Source organism: Seriola dumerili, unplaced genomic scaffold, assembly GCF_002260705.1.
Source record: "Seriola dumerili isolate Sdu_G_001 unplaced genomic scaffold, Sdu_1.0 BDQW01000493.1, whole genome shotgun sequence".
NCBI lineage: Eukaryota > Metazoa > Chordata > Actinopteri > Carangiformes > Carangidae > Seriola > Seriola dumerili.
The window spans coordinates 426,303-438,802 of record NW_019174748.1 but is presented as its reverse complement, the minus strand read 5'-3'; the positions used below and the strand labels follow the sequence as shown (position 1 = coordinate 438,802).

At 43.0% G+C, this 12,500-nt stretch overlaps 1 protein-coding gene across 1 annotated transcript in view; it reads left to right on the top strand.

Annotated features, from left to right (window-relative positions):
* The first annotated feature begins 626 nt into the window (after window positions 1–626).
* Window positions 627–12,500, top strand: part of LOC111235435 (voltage-dependent L-type calcium channel subunit alpha-1D-like) — a 57,523-nt gene continuing 45,649 nt past the window's right edge. Inside the window, 5 exon segments of the mRNA XM_022763900.1 lie at window positions 627–648; window positions 6,537–6,793; window positions 7,275–7,375; window positions 7,647–7,752; window positions 10,657–10,796. Of these exon segments, the coding sequence (XP_022619621.1) occupies window positions 627–648; window positions 6,537–6,793; window positions 7,275–7,375; window positions 7,647–7,752; window positions 10,657–10,796 (626 nt within the window).

Here is a 12,500-nt window from a genome sequence, read left to right as displayed (position 1 = left end):
TTCTTCTTCTTCTTCTTCTTCTTCTTCTTCACATAGGTCTGCCTTTTAAAATCTCTTGTTAATAGCAAGTCTCTTCTCTCCCATTTTTATTCTCTCTGCGCCTTTAATTCGCTTCCAGCTGCCCTCCCCTTTAACACACTGAGCTTTTTTTTCTATTTAATCCCCAATTGGGAATGAGAGAGAGAGGCAGAGAGACACTGGCAGAGAGGGAGAGAGAGGCAGAGAGACCCTGACAAGCAGAGAGAGAGAGAGAGATGGAGAGATGGACAGATAGATGAAGAGAGAGAGAGAGTCAGATTAGTGAACCGAAGCTGAAAAAGAAGCTGAATTCGTCTCCGCGGATTTCTCTGGATTTATTTCATTGCTTCACTTTTTTCCCCTGATCCGTAGTAAATTAATAAATACATGTATCGATGAATTGATCGACAGTTGCAACAGAAGAAAAGTGGATTGATTTTTAGAGAAATCTGACAGTGACCGCGGGAAAAATGTGGAGAAGTTGTTTGCGTTCCTGAATCAAAAGAAGAAGAAGCTCATGGGGATCAAAGCCACAGCAAACTGATCAAACTGCGGATCGATCGAAGATGATTATTGGTGTTTGGAGCTGAGAAAGAAAAGCAGCGGAGATGTACGAGGAGAGCCGCAAAAGTAAGAAGTGACTGTGGTGTGTGTATTCGTGTTTTTAATCAGCTGATCTCAGTGTGTTCAATAGTAAAAGTTCAGATCGATTAATCAGATCTGATCAGATCAGCTGCATCATGTGTTCACAGTGATCAGTTCTACAGAAAATTAATTAGCAACTGTTCTAAAAACAGATAATAGCTATTGGTGTGGTGTGATCTGTGCCCTCTAAGCTCCCATCAGCCCCTGCGGTCGGTGTCTGTTCTGTCACAATAACTGAACAAGAGATTTAACATGTTTTAAAGGCTTAATAAATCATTCAAAAACCAAATAATCAATCAATAAAAAATCTGTAGTTGGAACTGAGTGAAAAACTCTTCACATCAGATCACAAACACAGTGTCAGGAGGAATTCAGCTGCACAGATTCACCATCACAACAAACCTGCTGCAGAATAACATCAACTCAACATCCGCTTACTGGATTTTTTCTAGAGCTTTCAACACATCTCTATCTTCATCAATGGATGGAGTTGGATCAGTTGTCATCACATATTTTATCAAACTCCTCTTCCTGACGTCAAGAACGAAGCTTCACGTTCAAATAAACTCACATAATAAATGCTAAGATGTGACTTCACCAGACTTTAAATAGATTCTTAAGAATTTTCCATTTTCCTGACACTGAGTCACATGGTGATTTATGTAGTGATGGAGTGAACATTCACACCTTCACCAGCACCGTCAACGTGTTGTTCAGAAGCAGAGAGGTGACAGTCAGACAGAACCTCCACAGCTTGAGCTTTCTGTCAGGTCTAACTGACTCTCTTCATCTGTGACGGTCTGGGAGGTTTTCTGTGAACTTGTCCTTTAAAGCTGCAGTGGGTTTGGTTTTTCTCTTTGGGACTGGAGCTGAAGGAAGCTACAACAACTGACTGATGTAGAAATACAGCTCATGATTACATTCCCTCTCACTTTATCGTGTTTTGTTTGTTAATAATTATAAAACCAGATGTCCATCTTTAGCTGCGAGTGTAGAGGCCGTGGGAACAGATTTGATCCAGTCGTTGTTAAAGAGCACAACGTTTAATTTTCATTTAGCAGAGTATGTAGAATATTGAGCTTCAATATCAGGATTATTAAATCAACAGGAAGTATAATGTTGTCATGGAGTGAGTTACGCTGTGGGCTACAACCTGAGCTCCGTCTTATAGTCCGTATATGTTTAAATTTTGGAAAATAATTTAAGCGGAATTCTCTATGAATGGCTCCCGGTTCCTGTGTACCATTAGAGGTTCAAACAACTGTCACTGGATCATGTGATACTGAAGGAAACCTATAAACGAGAGGATTTTGAATGAAGTTCTGCAGCCTCTGTTTTCTCTGGTTTGGGGGTTTTATTTCAGTTTCATGTCATGTATGATCAGGACTGACTCTGGTCTAATTACAATAACTGACTTCCTGTTGTTATTACATCACCTGTACTCACCTGTCCCTCTCACCTCTCCCTCACTGTTTAAACCTCTGGATTACAGACAAACTCTCCTCAGGTAGAAACAGACAGTTCTTCAGTCTGATCGACAGAGAAACTCAAAGATGTTCAGTTTCCTGTGATTTCAAACAGACTCACGATGAGAGGATGTTTTAACAGGTGATAAACATTCATTCACTCCTGATCTTCACTGCATTGATGTGTGTCAATGACTGACAGCAGCTCAGAGCTCCTCTGTGTCTGAAGTGTCATCAGCCTCCGTCACATCAGTGATTCATTTAAACTTGCTGTTAGTTCAGCAACAGGCAGATGAAACAAAGATATCCTCACAGTTCTTACTCACAGTGTCCAGACCCACTGTACAGTCAGAGTACGGCAGCCTGGATGTGTCATTCCAGGGTGTGACTGTGATAAAAAAGTTGTAGGATCAGGACAGTGGAGTCTCCTGATGACCTGTAACACTCAGGACGACCCACATCACAATACCACTGTTAGAAATTATGTTCATATATCAATAAACTGTTTCCCAATTACATCATAGTGGCAAAGGTAAAGGTTAGAGGTCAGAGGTCAGGGCCGATGGAGGGAGAGAGACCAGGTTCACATCCAGAGTCCCGTCTGAGGTTCAGACAACAGCAGCTCTTTGGTTCAGGTCAGTCAAGATGGAGGTTTAGTTTAAATGTAAATGAACAGGTTGTGAACTGTTTCTGTATTAAACCAGACCAGGATCTTAAACCTGAACCAGGAGGGAACAGTTTAATGATGTGGACTCACTACAGGTGGAGATTGTGAGTCCCCTCCCAGCAGGTAGCTGGACACCCGCGTCATCAGACGATGATGTTTGGTTGATCGTAGGTTGTGAAGTCATATGACCAAAATTCAATGTCAGGACAACGTCTAACACCAACGTCAGAATGACTGACGACAGCTGACGATGATATTTTGTTGGTTTTGTGTTGTTCAGTAACCAAAATCTAACATCTTCCAAACGTCTCATCCCAACAACATATTAATGTCGAATATTGACATTCTGTTCCTGAGCAAATCCCAACGTCTGCGGAACGTCACAATGTCCAACGTTGGTTTTTGTTTCCAACTAAAACTGAACATCTGTATGACATTTGAGTTGCTAGACTCATTAGAGTCATTAGAGTCTAACTGCTGGGTTGTCTTCTCTGCAGCAGCTCCACAGTGAAATGGATCAATGTTACTGACAAGCTCTTTCTGTTAAGAGCTGTGAAGCAGCTTCTGTTTGTGACTGCAGGTCGGAGCCTCACTGTAGAGTTTTCTCTCTCAGGATCATCAGAGGCCTGCAGAGGTCAAAGTGTAAAACTCACAGAGCAGAAACAACGCAACAGCCATGTTTATCATTCTGTCCTCCTCACATCCTCTCCACACCTGTCAGATTTCTCTTGGGGATCTTGACCTTCAGGTCTGGAACCAGATTTTGGACTGTGGAGATGTTTCTGTGTCTGTGATGACGTAAACTATAAATGACAGGAAATATGGACAAAACTATCAAAATAAGAGCGTTGATGTTTGTCTCGCAGTCAGCTGATCAGATTAGTTTCAGGTGTGCAGCTCCTGTCACTCTGTGACCTCTGACCTCAGATGGGACGGGGTTAACAGAGGTCACCTCCATCATTTAAAGAGGGACTCATTAATCCAGATCCTGATGGAGGATCAGACTTCCTGCTCTCTGCACACTGAACTAAGATGGCCTCCATGGACCTCCTGATAACGTTGTCATGGAAATGAGCATTAACACATGTGACATCATCTGTTACCATGGCAGCGGAGTTAATCCACCCTTTTGTTGAGGCAGTGAAACAAGGCTTATTTTAACTTTAGAGTGAGGGGACAGTTTATCTGATCAGCTGATCGGCTTTATTTAAACTGCTCCAGTCTCCAGTTCAGTCTTTATACATGAGAACAGGGTACAGTAAACCAACCAGATCTCATGAAGACCACACTGACCCCAGAGTCCGTGCTCGTCGCCAGTCTTTTTAATGTCAAAAACTGTGGAAAAATGTCAAAAGTCCCACAGTCCAGTGACGTCTTCAAACATCTCGCTTTCTCCCAAACCTGAGGAGAGTCAGTTACTGTTACAGATGTATTAGCGACTGAACTAACATCACTAACAGAGATTAGTAACTCGTGGTCCTGCTGACGCTGCTGAGTGTTTCCGATTGGACAGGAAGATAACGAGAACTGATTGGATCAAATTGTTTGGAGAACGATGAGCAGAGATGGTTGTGTCTGTTCCTGTGTTTCAGAGACAGTGACGTTTTTACTCCAAACTAAATGGAAAATGACCTTTGACCTCAGCATCATGACCACGTGTCTACAGTCTGACAGATGTGTGTGTAGACTCAGTGATCACAGACACTTCAGACTGTTTAACATGTCAGAAGCTGAGTCAGAAAATATTTGATGTTTTTCACTATTTTTGCTTTTTAAAAATTTTAAAAATGATGAATCGAACATCAAAATAGTTTCAATAATTCAGTTAATCGACTGATCACTTCAGTTTGTTTTGACATATTGATTGAGCTTTATACTGTTGAAACTACCACTGCTGCTGCTCCCCTCTTCCTCTCTCTCTCGCACTCTGTGTGTGTGTGTGTGTGTGTGCGTGTGTGTGTGTGTGTGTGTGTGTGTGTGTGTGTGTGATCTGAGCAGTGAAGAAGAAGAAACTGCCCCAACATTCACTAAATGAACTGATGACCTTCCAGCTGGACCAGGCTGGAGGGCAGCATGACACACACACACACACACACACACACACAAACACACACACACACACACACACACACACACACAGACACACACAGACACACACACACACAGACACACACTCACACTGAGACTGGGCAGTGAAAAGTAGAAAGTTAACAAGGCGGATGCGGGTTGTGTGCGAGTGATGGGATGCCCTGTTAGACCATCACACACACACACACACACACACACACACACACACACACACACACACACACACACACACACGCACACACACACTGTTGTCATGATGATGTGAGTTGACTCGGGATAATTCAGGGATAATTAGTCGGTGGTTCTTGTCGTCCTGCGGGTGAAGCAGCTCCTCCACACAGGAATAAAACAACGTGACCCACAGTCATGTGACCTGCACCGTCCAAACCTCAGCTGCTCATTGGACAGATGACAAACCTGCCGAGATGCAGCAGCTCAGAGTTCAGAGGAGGAGACACGTTAAAGGAGCATGATGCTGTTTTAGAAACAGGAGTTATTGTCCACGCTGATCATGTTTGGACTGATATTCTTCAGAAACTGGTTCAGGTTTATCAATCACTGATCAATCACCTTGATTTTCCTAATCACTGTGGTGATGCAGCTGAGTTTAGACTGATTACACCTTCAGGTCGTGCACTGATCCCAAGGTTGGTGGTTTGATTCCCGGGTCCCCTTATCCTTGTGTTAATGCTGCCCCTGATGGCTAGATCAGCAAGAGTAGGTCACTGTGTGTGTGTGTGTGTGTGTGTGTGTGTGTGTGTGTGTGTGTGTGTGTGTGTGTGTGTGTGAGAATGAGAAGCAGAACAGTATTACATGTAATTTCTCAGTTTTTATGCTCTCTGCTCTCACTTTCAGCCTGCATGTAAAAAAAACAGCTGGACAGAACAGCAAGGCATTCTGGGAAACACAGGAAATCTAGGAAATCACTAAACAAAGATTGAGAGAGAGAGAGAGAGCATAGATCATCGTATAATCTCACTGTGCTGTCATCACTGGGTTTATCTCTGTGTGTGTGTGTGTGTGTGTGTGTGTGTGTGTGTGTGTGTGTGTGTGTGTGTGTGTGTGTGTTCAGGGTCCTCAGGTACTAACATATAAATCACGGCCCAGATCACACACACACACACACACACACACACACATACACACAAACACACAGAGAGAGAGAGAGAGATCTAGGTCACAGCTGTTCACTACAATATTTCTGTTTTCACCTCCTCTGGAAACTGTCACATCTCTCCTCCTCTCTCAGTTTATTTTACCTCCTCTCTTTTCTCTAGCATCCTCCTCTCCTTTCCTATCCTCTGCTCCTCTCCTCCTCTCTCCTCCTCTCCTCTGGTCAGTCAGTCTCCCCCGTGTCCCCACACCCTCCATCACACACTACGTAATCACAAAGCCTAGTCTCTCTGTCAACCTACTAACACCCTAGTAATCACTACTAACTATCAAGTAACCACCTACTAATACTTCAACAACCACCTACTAATACTCCAACAACCACCCAGTAATACTCCAACAACCACCCAGTAATACTCCAACAACCACCTACTAATACTCCAACAACCACCCAGTAATACTCCAACAACCACCCAGTAATACTCCAACAACCACCTACTAATACTTTAACAACCATTTTTTTCTGTCTCTGTGTCCAGGTGCTGGTCGTAATGGCTACACCAACACAGTGGATGGGGAGGAGGGAGGAGGGGAGGGGGAGGAAGAGGAGGAGGGAGAAGAGGGAGATGGAGGAGGAGAGGGAGGAGGAGGAGATGAGGAGAGGGACGCAGAGTGGGATGAAGAGCTGGATGGAGAGAACGAGGGAGGTGTGAGGATGACGAGAACGGACACGCTTCACTCAACCACAAGTTCGACCGGAACACAGAGAAAGAGAGGACAACACGCTAAGAAACAGGTGAGACGACATGCTAAGAAACAGGTGAGACAAGACGCTAAGAAACAGGTGAGACAACAGAGACAACAGAAAAGAAAAGGAGGACAGAAGCAGCTCTGGGGTCGTGATTTCAAATCAAAATGAGTGAAACAGAATCTAAAGGTGATTTTTCACCTGACGCTGAAGAAACAAAGCAGATGATTTTACTGAAATGAAATCTGACAGATGTTAGACAGCTGATTCAGCTCAGTGCTGGAGAAGAAGGACATTTACGTACGAACTGCTAACCAGCTCATGAACTGCATTATTACACATTAAACCTGTGGTTTAAGTCTTTACCTCAACAGAAGAAGAAGAGTCCAGGCTCCTCCACATTTCAGACTCTGATGTTTTCAGTTTCTCCACAAAGAGATTTCTCCTCTTCACCTCTCTGTTTTATTTCAGTAACTGTTCTATAACAGTTATTGTTGATGATGATGTTGATGATGTTCTTCCTCCTCAGGTGCAGGGCAGTAATCAGGTCCAGCGAGCTCCTCGAGCATTGTACTGTCTGAAACTCAACAATCCAATCAGACGAGCTGCTCTCTCCATTGTTGAGTGGAAGTATCCTTTACTCTGACCAATCAGCTGTCGGCCTTATACCAGTTTAATTAACTCTTTAATTTACTAACAGGCAATTTAATGATCCATCAGTTTAATTACTTATAGAGCCCAACAAAAAAAATCTGAGGTTTTCACAAAAACATAATTTAACATATTGATAATTAAACTCAGATTCTATATGTAATAATAATAATTAAACTGTGTTGAGGCGACAGGATTAGTAGTTTTTATGTTGTTTGGCCCTGCTGAGCTTCCTTAACGTGTCTCTCAGACCGTTTGACATCTTTATCCTTTTAGCCATCTTCGCTAACTGTGTCGCTCTGGGAGTTTCCAAACCGTTCCCTGAGGACGACTCCAACTCCACCAACCACGACCTGGTGAGAGCACAACTACACAACTACATAACTACACAACTATAAAACTACACAACTACACAGTTATACTAATGTAAATGAGTGAATAAAGAACAGGAGAACTTTTAGCTCAGAGAACAGGTGCGAGTGTGTTAGAGGTGAACAGACTCAGGTGGTGCTAGCTTCAGCCTCAGGTTAGTGTGTGTGTGTCTTTGTGTGTTTCTGCAAAGTCACTCCATCAGGTGTGTATAATGTTAGACCACAGCACAGTAATGTCGTTAAATGTTAAAATAAAGGTTCACATGCTGCAGACATGAGTTTTTTCCTCTTCTGATTGAGCTAGGCTAACAGTTTCCCCCTGCTTCCATTCTTTGTGCTAAGCTAGGCTAACAAGCTAGCTCCCCCTGCTACTTCATCTGAGTGAAGTCAGAGAACAGGAAGTTTTCCTTTACCAGGACTAAACCAGCTAACAAATTAGCCAGTTAACAAGCCTAGGTCTGTTCAAATAGAAACTCCATCTCTCTTGTTTGTTTTTTCTTGTTTATTGAACAGGAGTAACAATAGAAATGTAAAAGGACACATTAGCAGCAGTTAGCTTTAGGGCAGTGACTAACAATTATTTCTATTAATAAAGAACAGCAGATTTTAATGTTTGCTGAAACACTTTACTATGCTGTCATTGTTCAGTATCTGTTACAGCAGACACACTAACATTATTAAGACATTAATAAACACTCAGATCTGATTACAGCTGCGTTACAGTCTGTATAGTCTGAAAACAGTTTTTACATCTTTACTGAGAATACAGATCAATAAACCAGTTATTAGTATCATTATGGACAAATCCAGTAAATGATTGACAGGACTATGATCAGATCTGATCAGCTGAGTTTCTGCTTTGATGTTTCAATGGTTCATCTCTCTCTCTGTCTCTCTCTCTCTCTTTATGTCAGTGTGTCTCTACCTTCAGTTACAGTTGGACTGTACCCACTGTTCATGAAGTCACTTTACATTGAAGTGATGGCCTCGCTGTGTGTGTGTTTGTGTGTGTGTGTGTGTGTGTGTGTGTGTGTGTGTGTGTGTGTGTGTGTGTGTGTGTGTCTGTGTTACTACTACTATTGCAGATAAACACAGAAGCTGCTGCTCTAAATGCCCCTCCCCCCTCCCCCTGATGGACATAAACTAAAGCAGAGACTAAAGAAGAGGTGTAGTCTCACGGTGTTAATGTTAACTGACTCAGGAGGCCTTGAGGTGCTCCTGAAGATACATAAAATGTTCTTCAGGTGTTCTCAGACAGAACAAGAATAGGAGCTCATTAATGTAGTCTGACGTGTCAGAGTCAGAGGGACCGGTTCAGACCTCACCTGCTGTTTACAGACAACACACCAGAAATAGCAACAGGTTAAAACGTAACCATGACAACGACATCAAAACATGAAATCATAAATCATTCACACCATAACACAGAAAGAGATAATGATAACGACACTTTGTTCTGCTGCCAGCAGGTGTAGCTGTGACCTGTCGCCTTAGATTTTTAATGATAGTAGATGCTACCTGATTGGCTACCTGCCAGCCAATAGCATGTATGGAAGATAAACACACTCCACTGAACTTTTCTTTATTAGAAATAAGAGGAGGAAATGGAGGATGTTGTCATTAATCCTGCAGAGCAGCTGTGGTCACACTGTTGCATACAAACACACACACACACACACATGCACACACACACACACACACACACACACACACACACACACACACACACAGTACTACTTAAGGGAGGCGATATAGGCTGATAACAACCTCTCAGCTATACCAGAATAAAATGACCAATCAGCTAACAAGTGCTGTTCCTCTCTTCTATCCTGATTGGTCAGAAAAGTAAGGTCAAGTGTCAGGAGGTTGTTGGTTCGACTCTAAGTGCAGCTAACAGAGAGAATGAGATGAGAGCTGGACATCTGAGAACGTGTGTGTGTGTGTGTGTGTGTGTGCTTTTGTACATCTGTGTGAGGACGTGTGTTGGCAGATCTGTTCATGTATATATTTGGGTTAGACCTGTACATGTGATAGTTAAGATGAGAGGGGTGACAGTCCTCACAAGTGTAGAAAGACAAGTGTGTGTGTGTGTGTGTGTGTGTGTGTGTGTGTGTGTGTGTGTGTGTGTGTGCGCGCGCGCGCGCGTGTGTGCACGTGCATGTGTGTGTGTGTGTGTGTGTCTGTTTGTGTAGCAGAGATGATGACAGATTGGTAATCCTCTGAAATGCTCACAAATTCTCCACATCCACGTTTACCAGGTCACACACACACACACACATACAGACACACACACACACATACAGACACACACACACAGACACACACACAGACACCCACCCACACACACACACACACACACACACACTGTAGCTTTCTCTCTGTTTTATTTTGTAAAACCTGATAAATGTCCTCCAGTAGTCAAACCTTCATTCAGAGAATTAAAGGTTCATTTCATTACAAAAAAAAACATTGAACATTTATATATATGTAACATGAAAAACATGTTTAAATAAGTGTTTCTAATACAGATCTTGTATCTTGCACTCAGTACTAAAGGTTTGTAAGAAAATATATTTGTTTGTTTTTGTTTGTTTTCTTTTTTTATATAATACTGCTTGGACAAAAACAACTGTAACACTTGGAATTTGATACTTTATAATAAAATACAAAATAAATTATAATTTCACTGTTCTGTGAAACTTTGTCTCATCCACACAAATAGTGTAGCTCACTCTACAGGCTGATACTTTATCTTTCCTTAAAGTCTCACAAGCAGTGGAGTTAGACATGTTGCTCTTCGTCTGTGGTTCAGTATGACCTCTACATCTGCAGATATACAGTGTTTAATGACGTTCTGTGGTTTGAATGGAACATGTTTCTGTGTTTCAGGAACAAGTGGAGTACGTCTTCCTCATCATCTTCACTGTGGAGACCTTCCTGAAGATCCTGGCCTACGGTCTGGTGATGCACCCCAGCTCCTACATCCGCAACGGCTGGAACCTGCTCGATTTCGTCATCGTCATTGTCGGGTGAGAAAACATAGGAACCAACAACAGATCTGTTGGTTCTGTCTTTAGATTTTGTTCTCTCTTAAGATGTTGGTTCTGTCTTTAGAAGTCGGTTCTCTCTTTAGAGGTCGGTTCTGTCTTAAGATGTCAGTTCTATTATTAGATGTTCTTCTCTCTGTAGATGTCAGTTTTGTCTTTGCTTCTCTGTATAGATCTTGGTTCTTGCTTTTGATCGTGGTTCTTTGTTGTAGCCCACTGTTGCTCTCTCTATTGAGTCTGTGTGTGTGTGTGTGTGTGTGTGTGTGTGTGTGTGTGTGTGTGTATTGCAGCAGTAAATCTGATCTGACTGCAGTAAACTCCTGTGGCCGGTGGAGGAACAAACCCTGCAGCGACGCCACAATTTATCTCATTTTGGTGTTTTTTTGTGTTGAGTGTATGTGACAGCCGACTGTGATCACTGTACACTGTAACTACACTCTGCTCTAAATATACACATCCACCCTGCTACAGGGAACTCTAACTGTCATGGTACACACACAGTCTCCTCACCACACTGATACAGGGACGTTCACTCCTGTTCATTTGATAAGTGTGACTTCACACTCAGACTGGAGTGATCGGCCGGGGACTTGCTCCACGCTGTGTCATTGGATTATGTTGCTTCAGAAACAGTTCAGGTGCATGTTTACGTGCTGCCTGCCACATATAAGGTTAATGTGTTGGTGTTGAACCCTGGACTGACTCTAGATGTTGGACTTGGTGTTTGTGACTGAACAAGGACTGAGGAAGCCTGAGCAGCCTGATAATCACACTGACCTGCAGGATTGTTCTTACGTCATTTTACAACATTAACATAACACTGCAAACCAACCAGGTCATCCTGAGTCATATTACAGACATCAGTGTCTGTGAAGAATTAAAGAGTAACTACACAGCGTTTTGTTGGTTTATCATGTTGACTCATATTGTGTGGGCATATGTCTTTTTCTGGCCCCTCCCTAACTGTGATGTAATGGGCAGGACTCCGAGATCAGTTAGTTCGTTGACCCCCAGCCTTAGCAGCAGTCAGTCAGTCAGTTGTGTCTTGCCTATTACGTCACACACTATGAAGCCATGAGTCCACGCCCCCATAGTCATTGGCCGCCAGCTGAATTTAATGGTGTGGTTGCTCGTCACAGGGACAGGTAGTGTGACGTGAGTTGTGTGTTGAGAACCTCATCTCATAATAAGGAGCCCTTTATCTTCTAAATATAAGATCCAGATTTGTTGTGTTAACACTAAATTAAAAGGAAGATTCTGACTGAAATATCATCAAATATAAAACTTCAAAGAAACAACGACCCAGCACCAGCAGAGTCACCTGCTGAGGTCACAGTGAGTCCTGCAGGTCCCGAGCTTCATCCTCCATGCTGGTGTTGTGTCCTCGTTGCGTGACGGCGGTGTGACTGGACGTCCCCGGGCTGGTGATGATGAAGCCCGTTGTCGTGGTAACGCTGCCTGAGGACGCTCTGTTCCACTTTACATTCAGAGACGGTACACTGAGAGGCTGCTGTATGTGGGACACCGAAGGTTTCTTTCAGGAGTTCAGGATTCTGGCTGTGCGTGTGTGTGTGTGTTTGTGTGTGTTCGTGTGTGTGTGTGTGTTTGTGTGTGTTCGTGTGTTCGTGTGTGTGTGTGTGTGTGTGTGTGTGTGTGTGTGTGTGTGTGTGTGTGTGTGTGTGTGTG